Here is a 17,824-nt window from a genome sequence, read left to right on the forward strand (position 1 = left end):
AGCTATATTCTGCTTGATGATTAAAGGAAAACTATACCCCCCCAAACAATGTAGGTCTCTATAAAAAGATATCACATAAAACAGCTCATATGTAAAACTCTGCTTCATGTAAATGAACCATTTTCATAATAATATACTTTTCTAGTAGTATGTGCCATTGGGTAATCATAAATAGAAAATTGCCATTTTAAAAAATAAAGGCTGACCCCTGGGATCGTAGGATTCACAGTGCACACAAACATACCAACAAACCATACATGTTAGGTCACATGAGCCAATTAACAAACAGAGTTCTGTCTTTTGCTTCCACACTTCTTCCTGTTACAGTTAGAGCTGCAGTATTTCTGGTCAGGTGATCTCTTCCTGTTACAGTTAGAGCTGCAGTATTTCTGGTCAGGTGATCTCTGAGGCAGCACACAGACCATTATAAAATGGTGGTTCAAGGCAAGAGACGTAAAAGGCCAATATTTACTTAAATATACCAGTTTGGTAAGATTCTTTAATATGCCACTTTATATGATGTAAACTATCTGTTGCTTAAGTGTTCATTTTGGGGGTATAGTTTTCCTTTAAGCCCAATCCTTTATTTACAGGTATGAGATCTATTATACAGAAATCAATTATCCAGAAAGCTCTGAAATACAACAATGCTAATTTAGAAAAAAACATTATTATTTTTGATTGATTTGCTTTTTTTTTGTACCTGTAATAATAAGAAAGTAACTGCACTTGATAGTAACTAAACCATGTTTAGGTGAGTATCTTAGTATTTAAATGCTTTTCATGTACTGACCAGATTATTGTTCGGGTTTCATAAGGCTGAAAACCAAACAGAAAGTTCAGACCTGAACAGGCCTTACAAAAACCGAACTGTCCGGGTCAAAACCAAACAGGTGGCAACCCTACCTGCAAGTAAAAAAAAAAATATTGATGGCCTGCCCCCGCCCCACAAGTTATAAAAAGCCACTGGTGACCAGGGCCCTCCTTTAAGTTATAAAAAAAAAAAAACATGGACCACACAAAATGTAAAAAAAATTCTTGCCAGGTTCCTCCATAAGTTTGGCTCTTACAATGGGGACCCAGCCATGCTTCACTTACTTGATTAGCCGGGCCCCCGAACCCCCCCCCCCCGCTGTCAGTTTGCTGCAAAGTTTAGAAGAATTGTTGGGAGCTCCGGTGCCAGCATTATGTTTCTCCTATTCAGTTCTCTGTACTCTCATTGGTCGATTAAGATAAGTCCCGGTGAAGATAATGGGATTGGATAGGCTGGAGGGGAATTTTCTACTTCACCCATCCAATCCCTGTACAGCTTTACTGGGAAATAAACTTAAACAACCAATGAGGGTACAGCGGAGCTCCCATTTTTGTGGCCACACCCCCTAATTACCATGTTCATTTTACCAAATTTGGCAGGTTATGAAAGTTTGAACACATGTCTGGGATTTTTTTTCAGTTATTACAGTTTTGCTAATGAAGGTGAATTGCCCTTTAAGCTGTGAGTCTAAATTTTCCCAAGGGACCTGTTATCTTATATTGTTACAATTACAATTCTTATCTAGAAATTGTTACAAAAGTTTCCAAGTGCAACTGGCGGCTGTTCCGGGCTCTCTGCCAAAAGCCAATTAAGTTAGAAACTTTGTTTCTTTTTCTGGCTGTTCAGTACTGAGAAAAATGGGACTTTCCAGGACAAATGATCGACTGCGGGTTGGCGGGTTGAGCTGTCAAAAGGGCTGTCCCTCTAAAAACGGAACAGTTGGGAGGTATGTACAAAAGCCATGAATATCTTGTAAATTCTATCCTTATAAATGGTGAGCACTGGTGTCATCAGTTATAAACGGTGAGTATTGATGTAATTTTTGTCACATGATTCACTGATAAATTATAATAAAGTACCCCCTGTTGTAAAATATGAGGATATCAGAAGTCACACTCGGACTTTGGCCTCGTCCTTTTATATGGTCGTAAAACTCCTTGGTAACTTATAATATCCTTATCATTTACTTTATTCACTAAATATTTCCTTCAGAAGAGGTCAGTATAATCCTGAGTGATGAATCTGATATACAGATGAAGCCACTTGGATTTGTGAGTTAAATGCGTCATGACTCAGGGGTAATTGAAGAAACTGTGTTATCTTAAGTCATCTTAACTCATTTAATGCATTTAACCTTTTCATTAGCATACCAAAGCTCCATTGTTCACAATGGTGAATGCTTTAATTAGATGGGTTGTTGTGACACAGTTTTCTGTGTTAAATGAGATAAATGGGATATCTGTGTTTAGTTATTCTGTGTCAAACAGACAAACCAAAGTGGCTGCATCTGTATCACAGGTATCAGTAATGAGCAAACTTGGGAGGGAATTGTTGGCTGGGGAGAGACTGCAATTTATTTTATGGATCAGAGAAAAGGATCAGATGTCAGTAGAAAAGAAAGTGATAGTCCCAGTTCTCAGTGGTGTCACATTCACTCTCTGGGATTCATAGCAGAGAAGGGAAGAGGAAGAAAAATAGTTTTTCTTTATTTTCTCCTCCAGGGATTGAGCTTCCTGCAAGGTGTGGGTGGCAGAGTCTCTGCACTGACACACGGGGATCCAGCAGGTAAGTGACTCTCATGGGTGGGTGCCATTGTCATACACAAGCCCTGGGCCCGTTGGGAAACTCTCATGGGAGAGAGAAGGGTGTGAGCTGAGCTCAGTCATTTAATGCCACTCAGCACTGCAGTGTATTTCTACCTGTCACTGAACAAATGCCTGTTAGCAGATTAAAAGGGGTGGCTCACCTTCAGTTTATCTTTTAGGACATTATAGAATGTAATTCCCCTGAATCGTATTATTTTTTCAACGTTTTTTCCCCGAATCGTTAGATTTTTTCCTGAAGAGCCTGAATTTTTTTTATATTTTTGCCCGATATATGCGAAATTGTTAGATTTTTAGGCTAATTCCAGTGCACACCACAGAAACTTTAAAATTGTATAGAGACCTCTGCAATTAACTTATACAAAACCTTGGCAGGTCTGAGATGGCGGATTTTCAGATTGAGGCTTTTTGCTTCATCAGGCCTTAATAAATCTTGAAAAATTCTATTTTTTTAAAAAAAACAAAAAACGTGATATTTGAGATTTGCCCCAAAAAGCCAGACTGTAGTTTAGTAAATAACCCCCGCAAGACCTTTCTGAAGCTATATATATATGTGTGTGTGTATATATATATATATATATATATATATATAGATATATATATATATATATATATATATATATATATATATATATATATATATATATATATATATATAATTGATGTATTTCTCTTATGTAGTGTACTTTTGCTGTGTATTAAGGCTGTGTGTGACCAGGCTAAAACTGCTTGTAATGTCCCCTGCAACTCCCGGTACCTGGTGTAGTTGGTGTAGGTCAATGCAGCAGGATAATCAGTCAGACACAGTTCTTTGCAGCAAACTTCAACTGTTTTATTGAACTGAATAGAATAGTAGAATACTACGATAATCCCTCCAGTGGGATAGCGTATGCTCCAAGACAAACAATAGGCAATACAGATAGCCAGCAGCAAAGATTCACAACTTCAAAGGATAGTTTCCCTCTCACTAGGTAATATACCCCCTTTGAGGGATAGCACTAGGTCCTGGGTTTCCCAGCCTGGGGTCTTGTTTCTTGGAACCCGATTTGGTCCTCACCCACTGTATTCAGCCTGGGGTCTTGTGTCTTGGTACCCTATCTGGTCCTCAACTCACCCACTGGTGTCCCTGATCTAGTGGTTCACTGATCTAACCCCACTACTTCTCCTTGTTGGAGCCACGTCTGCTCTCTAGCTACCCTGAAATTCCTTTCACTCCTAGAGTGACTATCACAGTGTTACTGCTACAACTGTCTAATACTTATTAGACAGTTGCACACATGGGACTAACCCCCTTTATATTGTTAAACAGTGCCACATAGTGGACAAACTCTGCCTAGAGTAATCCCAGTGGACACAGCAAAGGAGACCTAGCTACTTGGGTATACTAAAGGACCACCTAGGTGTCCAATTACTAAAGGAGAACTGCCTGAGTAAATTAACCCAAATCTCAGGGTCCCTACATTTATATAAGATTGCAGCTGGAAAACCCAATTGGAGATAAGCGCATGGTATTTTATTACCCAATCAGCTTGATCTGGGCACAGTCCACCCATCCTTGCAGGATCCTGGAAGGGACTGTGTAAAAATAGGGCTATAAAGAGTATAACGGCATAAAAGAGTATAACAGCAGTATCTGTCAACAGTATCATTGCATGAAAAATTCCAGCTCCACTGTGTCCCTGAGGTTATGTTATGTGCTCTATGTGCTCTTGGTTTCAGTAGAGAGCTTGCCCAGCAGGTACAGAGCATCCATGAATTAGACAGAGAGTGTAATTTTCTGTACTTAAAGTGAAAATGCAATCACCTGATTTGTTCTTAGTATTGGTAAGGTCCCAAAAGCTATCTTTATAGGAGAAGGAAAGGTCTTTTAACTGGGGGGGTGCCAAAACTCCCCAGTGTTTCCCCAAGGGACCCCGGTCCAATGCTTCTATCAGCAGAAAACTGCACCTGCCCTGCGATTCTTCCAGCGAGCACTACTACCTTACAATCTCTCCTGGGGCAGCAGTTGATTTGGATAAAGGAGAAACAAGGAAAGAAGGTGGGAGTCAAATTCAGGACCCCAGTGATGAAAGACAGTTACTATCCACAGGTCCATCTTTCTATTGTCTCACAAGAGAGAAAAGACCTGATGTATTAATGACAATCTCATATATAAAAAGTACTATTTAAAACCCAATAAGAACTGCATGACTCCTCTGTACATATTGTTTCTTCAGCATAAGCTGAAACTTTTCATAAGGAAGAGAAATAACATAGGGAAATAACTGTGGAATGTTGGCTTTCTGGTTTCAATCATCTGTTATCAAACAAGAGATGTTTCTGAAGAACTTATCTCCTGATGTTGTCTGACTACATTCATGCTTTAAACTGTAAGCAAATGAAGGTACAATGATATTGCTCTTTACCGGGTTTATTTGGTGCCTTCAGAGCACTGTGGTGGACCTTGGCCAATAATCTCATTGTATGATCTAAGTGGGCTGCTGGCCCTGGAGAACGGGGGAAAAGACTTGATTTGAGGAACCTTCCTTATTGTACCTTTCTGTACAGCCTGTACGCCATAAATATGTTTATAGCCTTTACAGGGAGATACCATAATGCCATCATTGGTATTTACACATAGTAAACGCTTGTTGTTGCTTCTTCAGGTGAAGTGGAACGTTCTGGAAAATGGCCAAAACTAGCCACACTGTTGGGATCTTCACAAGAGATGGCATCAAATATTATAATTGGCTGATAAGTCTGTTACACCATACATTGTTCCACAGTGTAGTGAAAAATGTCCTCCCCAAGTACGTCACCAACAGCTTCATGGACTTCGAGGAGAATGTGTCCGAGTGCTCGTTCGCCATCCTGTACCACACTCTGAAGAGAGGGAGGCTGAACATTACAGATGTGACTGACTCATTATATGATGAAGAGCTGGAATATTTATTTCAAATACTTGGTGAGAAGAATCCATTACATAAACTGTTTTCAGCTGCTAAATGTGCTATTCATGTGCTGCCCCATTTAGAAATATGACAAATGAAATACTCCTGATATTGGGGTGCAGATTTTTCAACAGCTGAAAGGCTAGAAATGTTGGGAGGTATTAGATCTGTAGACCAACAAAGACACCAAAAATATCAAGAGATACTTTTAGGCTGGTGGAACATCTAATGGCTTGCTCCCTAGGTAATATCTCTTTTTGGAGCTAGAAGCTTCTAGCCTAAATATACTGGATTGTTTACATTGACAGAGAACCGGTCACCCTAATATGAAAGTGGTGGGACAAGCTGCCAATCATCTCAATGGGTATGAATTTTTTACTTGGCCAGGCCAGGGTTCCTTTTTGTTATGTTGTGAAAATTGAATTATGAATGAGTCAAACCAGCATTCCCATGGCTGTTGGAGAACGACAGCATAGTAACATATTGCAGACTCTACATACAGATGAAGCTAACCTTGTTTTGACATGACAATGCAACTCAGCTCTGCAATCTCAAGAAAAGAGGTGTGATAAAGATCTGTTAATTGGAGTCAAATGATGATGTTGGGCATGGGGAACCATCTGAGTGAAATATTAAAGTAGAAATTGCTCCATCTATAAATGTTGTTCCAGTAGAAATGTCTGGAGCTCTACTTTGTGCTGTTGCATCATATGATCATTCACTGTTATGCTTCAATCAAACCTGTAGCCTTAGTAATGAATGAGTGCATAGCTTTAAACCAATCCTTATACACAAATGGAGCAATCTATGTTTTAACATGACATGTCTTATACTGAGCACCACAGCACAATATTTCAAAGTGTGCTCCATCTGTGTTTCAGTCCCTTGCAATCTTTTGGCTCTATTATTGTAAAGTGGTAGTTAGTATCACAGTCACTCCATTATTCACTTCTTGTTCTCTGTCTGTAGGCAAAGAAAATGTCATTGTAGTGATAGATGACCTGACGGACAGCAGTGACGCTCAGATGAGAGAAATCATAAATTCTCAACCGAGCATTGAACGTTACGCTTGTAAACTCTTCCTTATCAGTGAGAAGGAGAAGAAATCATGCATTATAGAAGGTTCTGAGGCAAAGTGGAGTGAGATTGCCATAGAGGACTCACTTCAAAAGGAGCACAACTCCATCACAGACAAACGTAACCAGATGAAGGAGATCTTGGCTTGCCCCTCCTCACAGAACAAAGGTATAATTATTATTTTTCATTATGAACTACCAAAATGCAGCAATGTACCATGATGAATATCATCTAGGGTTCTATAGATGGTAGATGAAACCATTTGGGATGGTTTTAGATATTTTCCATCAAGATGCCATTAAGTGGCAGCAGGGAATAATTTCATACAAGTTTTATGTACAAAATACTCATATTTGTGAAAATGGCATGCTCTTTTTACGCTGCACACATATGTACAAACCCAGGACCGCGCACATATGGATAACTGAGACGCAGCGCTCCGGAGAGGCAGGGGGGGGCAGAGGGGGGCCCTGGGCCAGTAGCCCCAGTGGGCCCCAAACCCCCCAGTCTGACCCTGCATCTGGCTGTTATGTAAAAGTGATATTAGGAATATTTGTTTTGCTAATTTTACGCTGCATTCAAATATAGCATGCTAGAGATCACATCCAATTGTTGTCTATGGAATCAGTAACCCTGAAGCTCAAGCATTTGTTTGCCCCAACCACTCAGAATCCTGATGACTCTCTGATATACTACTCCGAGCAATCCTTACTGCAGGTTAGATAACACTGGTATGACATTATATTTGGCATCTTTCTGGGATAATGGCCATTTTGACTAATATCAGCTGATATGCCGAGTCGTGAGAGCTGTAATTTGTGTACCACTGTTTTTCCTCTCTCCATTGTGCCATGCAGTTTCCATTTTGCCCTATAATTTACAGTCCAAGTTTTGAATTGTGACCCAGACCCACAACCCCCATTTTTACCTGCCAGATTTTTACGAATCGACGCATGGGCCCAGTGCTGGCTGCCTCACACATGTACACCACCCTCGGAAGGGGTTAATAACCACATAGTTCAGTTCAAATAGAATGGCCCTTCCCCAGAGCTCTTATACCCCACCTTTCCCAAAAGTACCTCTCCCTTTGGAACTTAGCAGTCGATCCCAGGTAGCAGGTAAATGCACAAGACCTGTCTTCAAGTTGGGTCCCCACGCTTGTATCCGTGCTAGTATCCTCCCTTGGGTGGCTCACTCACTGGGGTGCTATCAGAGGCAGTCACACTGGAGATTACAGGCAGCTCTGCAGCAGGATAAATCTCACCAGTGGCACCTTTCTCATTCTGAGTCTCTAGCAGCTTGACAGGGAACAGGATGGGCTCTTTCTGTATTCCCACAGATTCAACAGCTTGACAGTTTCACAAGACTTGGTTCTGGCTGGATCTTTCACCACACAACCCCTTTTAAACTTTGACAAAGACCCTGTAGGGGTATTTCAAATTTACAACTACATTGCCGGTAAGTTACTAAATACTAGCCCCTGCCTTGGCAGGTGTTTTACTGGCTAGGGTGGTAAAATACTGGCCAGGTGGCAACTAGACATACGATTTTCAGACCGTGTGTGGGGAGTCCCGACATTTTTCGTCCCACGGAGAACGGTCGTTTGGTCCATCGGCCAGGTTCAAACATTTCTGTCGGCTGCCGATAATTTCTCTGCATGAATTGCCGATCGGGCGATTTTCAGTGGGAGTCTACAGCTTTGTAGAACATAACGTTCATACGATTGTTGTCAGGGGCAGAACATTGGCTGATCTGTTCTTTCACTACTTTAATTGATCAGAGTTGTTAGTGGCAGGTCAGGAGATGGGGAAGTCTGATTGTTTCTTTGAACGATCGGATCTTTGCATCTATAGCCAGCTTTAGACACAACTGGCTGGATTTCCCTCCAGTTTTCTCAATGTTGTAAACTGGACAGAAAGTTTTGATGTCCAGTTAAAAACCACACTGGTGGAACCCTATCACTTATCTACAGTATATTCTGCTCGATGAGTAAGCTCACTCCTTTAATTATAGGTATGGGATCTATTATACAGAAATCAGTTATCTACAAAGCTGTGAAATACAGCAATGATAATTGAATTGAATTTAGAAAAACAGTTTTTTTTATTTTTGATTGATTTGCTCTTTTTTTTTTGTTTCTGTAATAAGAAATTAACCTTACCTAATAATAATTTTTTGGCCAGATTAGTGCTCAGTTTTTACAAGGCTCAAAACCAAACAGAAACTTGAGACCAAAAACTCGAAGTCAAAACCAAACAGGTGACAACCCTAGTGATAACCCTACCTGCAACTGCCTTATCCACAACAACATGCACACTATTAAAATGAATGTGGCAGTGACATCACCAGAAGTAGCCAAAGGGGAAAAAATCAGGGCAAAATGTTTTGAGGATTAAAAGTATAGTAGAATAAAAGTATATAACAGCTAATCTCAGTAATTGTTCTCCCAGCCCACCCCAATTTCATGCCAATCTTTCTCTACCCCCTCCTCCTCTATCCCCTAACCCTTCTATTCTAACCTAGTCTTGTTCTCTGCCTGATCTCCAGTGTTAGCATAACAGTCCCACCCCCATTCCAGCCCCTCCTTCGCATCATCACCCCTCCTTAATTCATTGGGGCAGATTTATTAAAGGGCAAAGTGGCCTTCGCTAGTAAAAATTCACCAAAAATCCCATCCGCAAAGACATCTGCAATTTACTAACAGGAGCAGAGGACAACTCACTAGTGAAAGTGACTGTCGCTAGACTAGTTCCACATCCTATAGCCAGGTGGATTTTTGTTCATGTGAATGATCGTTACTCCACAAATTTACTATTTCACAAATTTTACGTTATCTCTTTTGCCAGAGTTTCCTTTGCCAGCTTAGACATGGAAAACTGATAAGATGAAGCTACCGCCTCAATCTTATGTCAGTGACATAATTTCCTGTATGCCTGAAAGTTATTAAAATGTTAAAAAACGCTGGTGTTTTTTCATATTTCAAAGCAGGATTGTCTTTAAAAGTAAAACAAAAATATTTATTGTTTCCATTTGAGGGGCATGTCACATTTGTTTTAGGGTGGGCTCATGTCTAGGACATTAGAGGATCTATTTTGTCTTTATTTTGCGTCCTTGGACATGTGTAATAAAAAGTGGCCACTTCAAGCATTTGCACCAACATCTCTAATAAAGACATATATACGACCTATATGTACCCGCCCTATTCAAATGGACCTAAGCCTAAGAGTAGAAACAAAGTTTCTTTAGGCAGAATTGAATGTCAGTTCCTATGAAATGCTTCACCATCGTTCTTCACATTTTAGTGAATTAGTGTAGAGGTAGTGAGGTTTTCCCTATGCCAATAGTGGCTAATCTAACCCTACGATTTTGTTGGAAACCTGAGAGTACCTGACCCACTTCATAACTCTACCCTACTCTTTCTAGCCCTACTGTCACCATCTTGCCCTACTGTCTCAGTTATACTATATTATCACAAATACTTTATGTCCTTCTGTCTTAGTATTGACCTACTGTCATACTGTCTACATTTTTTTCTACTCATCACCTTGCTCTGCTCTATGTTCTATCCATCGAGCCCTGTTGTCAATTGATGGGCGAATATTTGCCAGGCACGTATTCGCAGCAAATTAACAAGTTTCGCCGCCGGAGAATAAATTCTCGAAACTGCTGTGAAAATTTGCCTGAGTCAAAAAAATCTGAATGTGTGTCGGAATAGTCGCTTGTGTCAAAACTGTCACACGTCAACATTATTTGAACGTCCGTTGACTTTAACTCGGGCATCTAAATTGACATGAGCGTCAAAATTGTACCGAACTATCGCAGGCGGCGAAATTTTTGTTTCTCAAATTTTTCGCCATTACAGCAAAGCGAAGCAGGACAAATTTGCCCATCACTGCTGTTGTCTCCTTTTTTTGCTTCTGTCATCAGCTTACAAAACTGTCACACTCATACCCTACTCATTCCATCTTGCCCTACAAAGTCTCCAATTTTCCTTACCAAGTTTTCTGAAAGTGAAGTCAGGTCAATGCCCAGTGAAAATAGGAGCAAATGGGATTTTATTAAATAAAGGGCGGCACTTAGTTACCAAATGAGTGCTCTTGCATTTGGGTCTCTGTAAATGACCCCCACGTTTCTTTATATATTGTAGATGTAAATGCTGCTTGCTTTGTGTAACATAAGATCAATACTCTAAGCAAAATATACTTTTCCTTTCTTTTTAATAAAAACACCTTTGCAATGATTTCTATTGTCTTTTTTTCTCAGATTGCATGGAGGCAATGGCAATCACAGAAGGGGTAAGGAGACTAATATTTAATTTCTAAATTCAGAAGTCGTGTTTTTAAATTTGGATTTTAGGCACACTACTTTGACATTTGTAAGTCTGCCCATGTATTGGATTGCTAGGGTCAGTCACACTGGAAACCGGATAGCAGTTTAACCATTTTGCCTGCCAACAAACTAGTTAAAATCAGCAAGGAAGGCAACAGTCTGATGTTGAAACAGTCATTCTATATCTAAGTTTACTTATTGAAAACCACTTTCCATGAAGCAATCCGATGTCTGGAAAAAAATATGGCATGGAAGGGCTAATGTCATAGTGGAAAGTGTCAGCACCAAAAAAAATTTAGTTATTTATCAATTCCAAAGTTAGTTTTCTTATGACATATAACTCAATATGACAAAGAGCTCTGTGTATAGGAACATAGAAACCAGTAGCTTATTATAATACAGAGTCATGGCTATATGGTACATTGTAATTGACATCCTTATATGTGTTACATAATGACATCATTTTGTTTATAATAAAAAATAATAGTGGGACATTCACTAAGATTCGTAGTTGCCCCAGGTGTAACTTTGCTGCACTTCGCCACACTTCACCAGGCGTAGTTTCGCCATCGCTCTGCAAATTCACTAAAATCCGAAGTTGCGCTCATGGGTAACGTAAGGTTGCGAAGTTGCGCTAGCATTGATTCGCTAAGCGAAGCGAAGTTACGCTAGCGATGGTTAATTTGCATATGGCGCAAAATTCAAATTTCAATGGAGGAATATGTGGCAGCACTACAAATGCCTGGGAAACCTTCAAAACAGCAAATAAAATTGTATTTTGCCCTACACATGTGCCCACTGTATAGTTAAGTTGCCATGAGTTAGGAAATGGAGGGGGGAAGGAGGGGAGCCCCAAAAAAAATGTTGATCTTTTTCAGCCTATCACCCATAATATAGAAAAAACGCCAGCGTTTCTACTCTATTGCGCTTCGCCTGGTCTGAGATGGCAAAGGAAGTCTAGCGTAAAAGGTGCGCGCGTTAGTGAATTTGCGTAGTTACGTCCGTTGCGCAAATTCGCCAGGCGTAAGGGTGCGAAGTTACACTAGCGAAGTAACGTCAGCGTCCGTTAGTGAATTTGCGAAGTAACGAAAATGCCCAACGCTAGCGCTAGGCTTTTCGGCGCATAGTGAATTTGCCCCATAGAATTTGGGTAACACATTTGTTAAAGGAGAAATATTGAGTGAGAAACAAGAATGTGCCAGTGCATTATACTAAAAAGAGTAGTGTCCCCGAATGATTTTTTGAAAATTTTTGCAAAAATATTGCTAGTCTGTTCCACTTCCTGCTTCCTCCTTTCCCAGGCTGTGCAGGGAGCTGGTAGCACTCGGCACACTGCACTGTAGGACAGGAGCTAGACTCACCTGATAGGGAACTGAAGCATGTCTTTGCTTGTGTGACTGCAGGGCAGTGATTGGCTGTGAGCACCACAGACTCTTTCCAAGATGGTGACCCCCTGTGACAAGTTTGAAGTCCTGGATCATTGCTGCTATTGACAAGCTGACACTTTAGGCTGGTGCAATAAGTTCTGTATATAAAATATGAGCTTTTTAGCCATATTCATGTTTTGGGTTTAGTTCTCCTTTAATGAAATTTAAACAGTGAAACCAGCACCATATTTAATCATGATTGCCTATATTAATATAATATACTATATTTCTTCTTTAATACATTGTTTCTTTCTAGCATCATTTTATGGACCCAAATAAAGAAAAAGCACCAAAGAGAAAAATGCCCTGTAACTTGGATACTAAGGTAAGATAATGAAATATAAGGAAATACAGCAATATAAGCCAACATAAAATCATTATCCGGGAGCCAAATTCTATCACATAATACATCAATGGTGATCTAAATGCTCAGCTAACATAAAATATATCCAGTAAGAGATAGTATTCCGAGTTTAATAAACCCTTCTCAATATACCTGGCACACTTGGCCAAACCATTTTCTGATGCTTGGCACCTATATTTTTGCACATTGTATTTTGCCCTGATTTCAGTAGACAAGTCCTTAGCTTCTTATCATTTCTACAGTATCCAGGTATCAGTAGGATTATTTATGAGAGGTATAGGACAACAAAGGGAACGTGTGAGGACATGGAATAAAAATAAAAAATTGAATAACCGTCACTAATATGGTTTTTTTTCATTCCAGGGAGTCTTAATATTTGTAATTGTGCTCATTGTCTGTCTGATAATTGCCCTCATCACAGTCATTGCCACCAGTGTCTAAGACCAAAAGAGACACGATATTGGACCATCCTCTGGTACCCACCAGAATTTCTTGTTTACTTAAGAAAATATATTTACAGCTACAAGAACCAACGCAACACTTTCTCTATGATAAATGGGATTGAAGTATCAGGATACTATATTTGACTTAGTGGGGTGTAAATAAAAGGGGAAAACAAGTCCAGAGGCTGCTGCCCAGAAGCAAAGAGGGCTCAGTAGGTTCCTTATGCCCAAATCTATGGAGATATGACTTTTACTGTAATCAAACATGGAAACCCAACCTTTTATAGTCGAAAATGATCTCTGAATCTATTAGGACTAATTTATATAAATTTGAGATCAACGCTTCTTCCTCACAATTCAAGAAAATAAAAAATGCAATCTCAACATTTTTTGCCACTTTGATTTTTCAAACTCAAATTTGAACTCAAGAAATTGACAAAATAAAAGTAACGAGCTAACGAGTCAAAAGGAGATGTATTTTCAGCTTTTAAATTATTTTATTATCGTTTAAATCAAGTTTTTTTTATTAATAAATAAGCTAAAATTGGGCATGAGAGTTTGGTTGTGTTTTTTTTAATAAAATATGAGATAAATTTGGGTTTTTAATAAATAACTCCCTTAAAGTTGAATGACACAATGAGATTTTTTGCAATTGAGTTTTATCGTATGCGACCTAACATGATTTTTTCTGGGGAAAAATTGGTAAAAAAAAAAATCTCAATTAAGTTTATGTAGAGGCCCATTTATTAAAGGTCAAATTCAAGTGGTATTAGAGGTTTTTGAAACTGCATTTAAAATGTACTTCTCTAAAATCATGATTGTCTTATAATTTATTAAAAGATACAAACAGTATGAACAAACATAGCTGTCAAAATTTGTTAACCACATATTTTTTTGTGATTAAACAAAAAAAATCAAACAAAATTGAATGTTTTGAACTCCATAAACATGAACGAAAGGATGATCTTTGCAAGAAAAGAAGGGGAACTTCCATTGACTCCTACATGACCTCAACAGCTTTTACTTGCTTTACTTTTGTATTAGTAGGTTGTATGGTTTTTACACTTAAAGTGGACCTGTCAACCAGACACAAAAATCTGTATAATAAAAGTCCTTTTCAAATTAAACATGAAATCCAATTTCTATTTTTTATTAAAGCATTCATAGCTGTTGTAAGCTCATTTAAACATCTCAGCTGTCAATCAAATATTGTCTGCCCCTCCTCTATGCCATGGGCATAGAGGCAGGGCAGGCAATTACTTTCACTTTCCATTCAGCACTTTCTAGATGTCACTGCTCTCCCCACATATCCCCGTTCTCTTTAACATTTAATTGTGTAGCCAGTGCATGGGGATGGACATCAGGTCCCCCATTCTGGTGCACAAACAAGATTCTGAGATGATGCAAGGCTTGTCTTAATAACAGTGTCCACAAAATGGCTGCTGCCTACTTGTTATAATTATGAATTCCCAGACTGAAGGAAACAAGTTACAAATAATTTATATAGTCTAATTAAAGTTCATTTTGCTTGACTAATGTGATAAAATAGGATTTTGAATAATTTTTTTGGGTGACGAGTCCCCTTTAATTACGAAAAAATATTGAATTAAGTAACAATATTAAAAATGTGTTTGTGAAATTTGTGTATATCCGACATTGAAATTTTGAAACTTTAATCTGGGTACCCGACATTTTCATATTGCAACTTCTAATTTCAAGTTCAAGTTTAAACAACATATTCCTTATCTAGCTTACCCCGATAGGGGTTGAGAACAAATGGCAAATATTGCCGGAGAAAAGAATAAAGGCTATAATGGCCCTTGCATTAGATGGAAACACATCTGTCATATGGTTTTTCTGTCTAAATGACAAATAGAATGATGTTGAAACATGTATGTAAAACTTTGAAAAATGTCAATTGCTTGCACTAAAAAGGATGATTTGGATAAACAAATGTTCTATGAACTTTCATAAATCGGCTTCTTAGTATTTTGTGATTCAGATTCAGTCTAATAATAATATGAAAGAGATATTGGTGATGATTTACTAAAATAGGCATTAAAGTGCACCACTGCTGTTACAGATTCAACCTAATTAGCATTCAATTTGAATTCATATAGGCAATTTTACTGCTAGTACTGTTACAGCTTGAGTTTAGTTAAACTCCTTGGTGAGAACGTGGACTGTCTTTTAATTTAATGCATGTACTTTAAAGGAAAACTAAAGCTTAACTAAAGAAGTAGGCTAGAAATGTCGTACATTTACTAAGGGTCGAATATCAAGGGTTAATAAACCCTCAAATTCGACCCTTGAGGTAAAGTCCTACGAATTCAAATATCGAATTAGAAGGATTTAGTGCAAATCCTACAATCGTTCGACCGATGGAAAAATCGTTTGATCGAACGATAAAATCCTTAGAAAAAAAACCTTAGAAAACTGATGGGGAAGGTACCCATAGGCTAACATTGTAGCTCGGTAGGTTTAAAGTGGCGTAGTAGGTAGTCAAAGTTTTTTTTTAAACAGACAGTACTTCGACTATCAAATGGTCGAATAGTCGAATGATTTTTAGTTTGAATCGAACGAATCAAAGTCGAAGTCGTAGTCGAAGGTCGTAATAGCCTATTCGATGGTCGAAGTACCCCCAAAAAAACTTTTTTTTTAACTTCGAATCCTTCACTCGAGCTTAGTAAATGTGCCCCTATGTTTTGTGCTTCTGTACCAGCCCAAGGCAACCACAGCCCTTTAGCAGTAAAGGGCTGTGTCTTCAAAGATGCCCCAGTAGCTCCCCATCTTCTTTTCTGCTGATTCACTGCACATGCTCTGTGCTGCTGTCAATTACTGAGCTTAGGGACCCACTCACAATATACAGTACACATAGAATAGAAATGTCACAATATAAGGCTGATTAGTAATTAATACAGATAATTACTACATGGCAGCACAGAAACCAGTGCAATTAGCATCAGAATTCAATAATCAGCCCTGTAGCATCTGCTTATATTACAGATGTTTTCTTACATTCAACTAAACTGAAGCAATTAGAGAACTGAGAACATTTTCTTCTTCATACATTTCTATACCAGTTGGACTGTAATAGGAATCATATTGCTGTTCCTGCTGGGTAATAATGTTAATAGTTAAATCTCAAGAGCAATGGCACACGATAAGATTAGTCACCTGCTGTTAAAGTTGCCCTACAGCAGACAATAAATTTGTTGCATAACATTAGGACAACCACAAGTATAACACATGGCAATCTGTCCTATTTCCCTATATTAAAACAGATCTGCAAGTCATTTGTTTTACTAGCAGGAATTCTAATGCTAATGCCATTGCCATAAATGTGAAATACATAAACCAAATTCATAAACCAAGGGGATTCTCAAATCATACCAGTTATAATGTAACATTAAGGGGCATATTTATCAAGGGTCGAATTTCAAATCGAAAAAACTTCGAAATTTGAATTCAAAAAGACCAAACGAAATTAAGTCAAATTAAGTCAAAGGTTTTCTTTGGTCGAATAGGTCCGTTTTTGATCGAGTAGGTCCATATTCGTCTGAATTCGAATCGTACGAATCAAAGGAATAGGGCAATTGATTGAATTCGATTCGATTCAATGTTTTTCCCAAAAAAACCTGCGATTTTTCAAAGTCCACCAATTGACTCCAAATAGGAGATTCACCATAGGTCAAAACAGCAATTCGGCAGGTTTTAGATGGTTGAATTTTTAAAGAGACGGTACATTTCGATATTCGTATTTTTGATTTTTTTTCAAATTTGAATCGAATTTGGAAATGGCTGCGGCCTACTTGCTATAATTATGAATTCCCAGACTGAAGCAAACAAGATTAAAATAATTTATATAGTGTAATTAAAGTTCACTGTGCATCCACTTGATATTCGAAGTCGAAGTATTTCAATTCGATGGTCGAATTTTGAACTTTTTACCACTTCGAAATTCGACCCTTGTAAAATCTGCCCCTGATTTAGGTAAATTTAGGTAAATTTATTAAAACGTGAGATCGCTTTTTGTTTGGGTTTTTTTTTTTGCAGCAACAAATGAAGAGCGTTCTTAAAGGATAAGTAAACCTTAAAAATAAGTGAATGTAAAACCAAGTAGTCAGGGAAGTTGTCAGGAGAAAGAGTCTGATGTTCTTCTGCTTAGGAAAAATGCGAGAAAGGTTTCTAATTTTATCCCTAAGCAGAAGAACATCAGAGCAGCCTCTTTCTTTCTCCTGACAACTTCCTTGACTACTTGGTGGTCAGACTGGTGGGAAACTGACCAGCAGGTGGTGCTGTTGTAACAAAATTCATTCATATTAACAGTACATGTATCCCTTAATATCTTGGAATTTAAAATATATAAATAATGAATGTACATTACAAAAGTGCTTAGAATACCACTCTCATCAATTTTACATTCACTTATTTTTAAGGTTTACTTATCTTTTAACAAAAAGATCCCAAAATTGTTAGAATTTGTGTTTTCAAAACTCGAATTTTGAGTTTTCAGTAAACAAAAAACACCTTGAAAAAATTCAGCAAATAAAACCAGAGAAGTTTCTACAGACGTCAATGGGAGATGGATTATCAACATTCTGTTTGCAGTTGAAT

General features: G+C 38.4%; 1 protein-coding gene across 1 annotated transcript in view; it reads left to right on the top strand.

Moving 5' to 3' along the window:
- The first annotated feature begins 2,387 nt into the window (after positions 1-2,387).
- LOC108701957 overlaps positions 2,388-17,824 on the top strand; it is a 36,742-nt gene continuing 21,305 nt past the window's right edge. Inside the window, exons 1-3 of the mRNA XM_041577016.1 lie at positions 2,388-2,599; positions 5,283-5,581; positions 6,537-6,812. Of these exons, the coding sequence (XP_041432950.1) occupies positions 5,305-5,581; positions 6,537-6,812 (553 nt within the window). The 5' untranslated portion in view covers positions 2,388-2,599; positions 5,283-5,304. The remainder of the gene's footprint in view (positions 2,600-5,282; positions 5,582-6,536; positions 6,813-17,824) is intronic.

This window comes from Xenopus laevis, chromosome 9_10L (genome assembly GCF_017654675.1).
Source record: "Xenopus laevis strain J_2021 chromosome 9_10L, Xenopus_laevis_v10.1, whole genome shotgun sequence".
Classification (NCBI taxonomy): Eukaryota; Metazoa; Chordata; class Amphibia; order Anura; family Pipidae; genus Xenopus; species Xenopus laevis.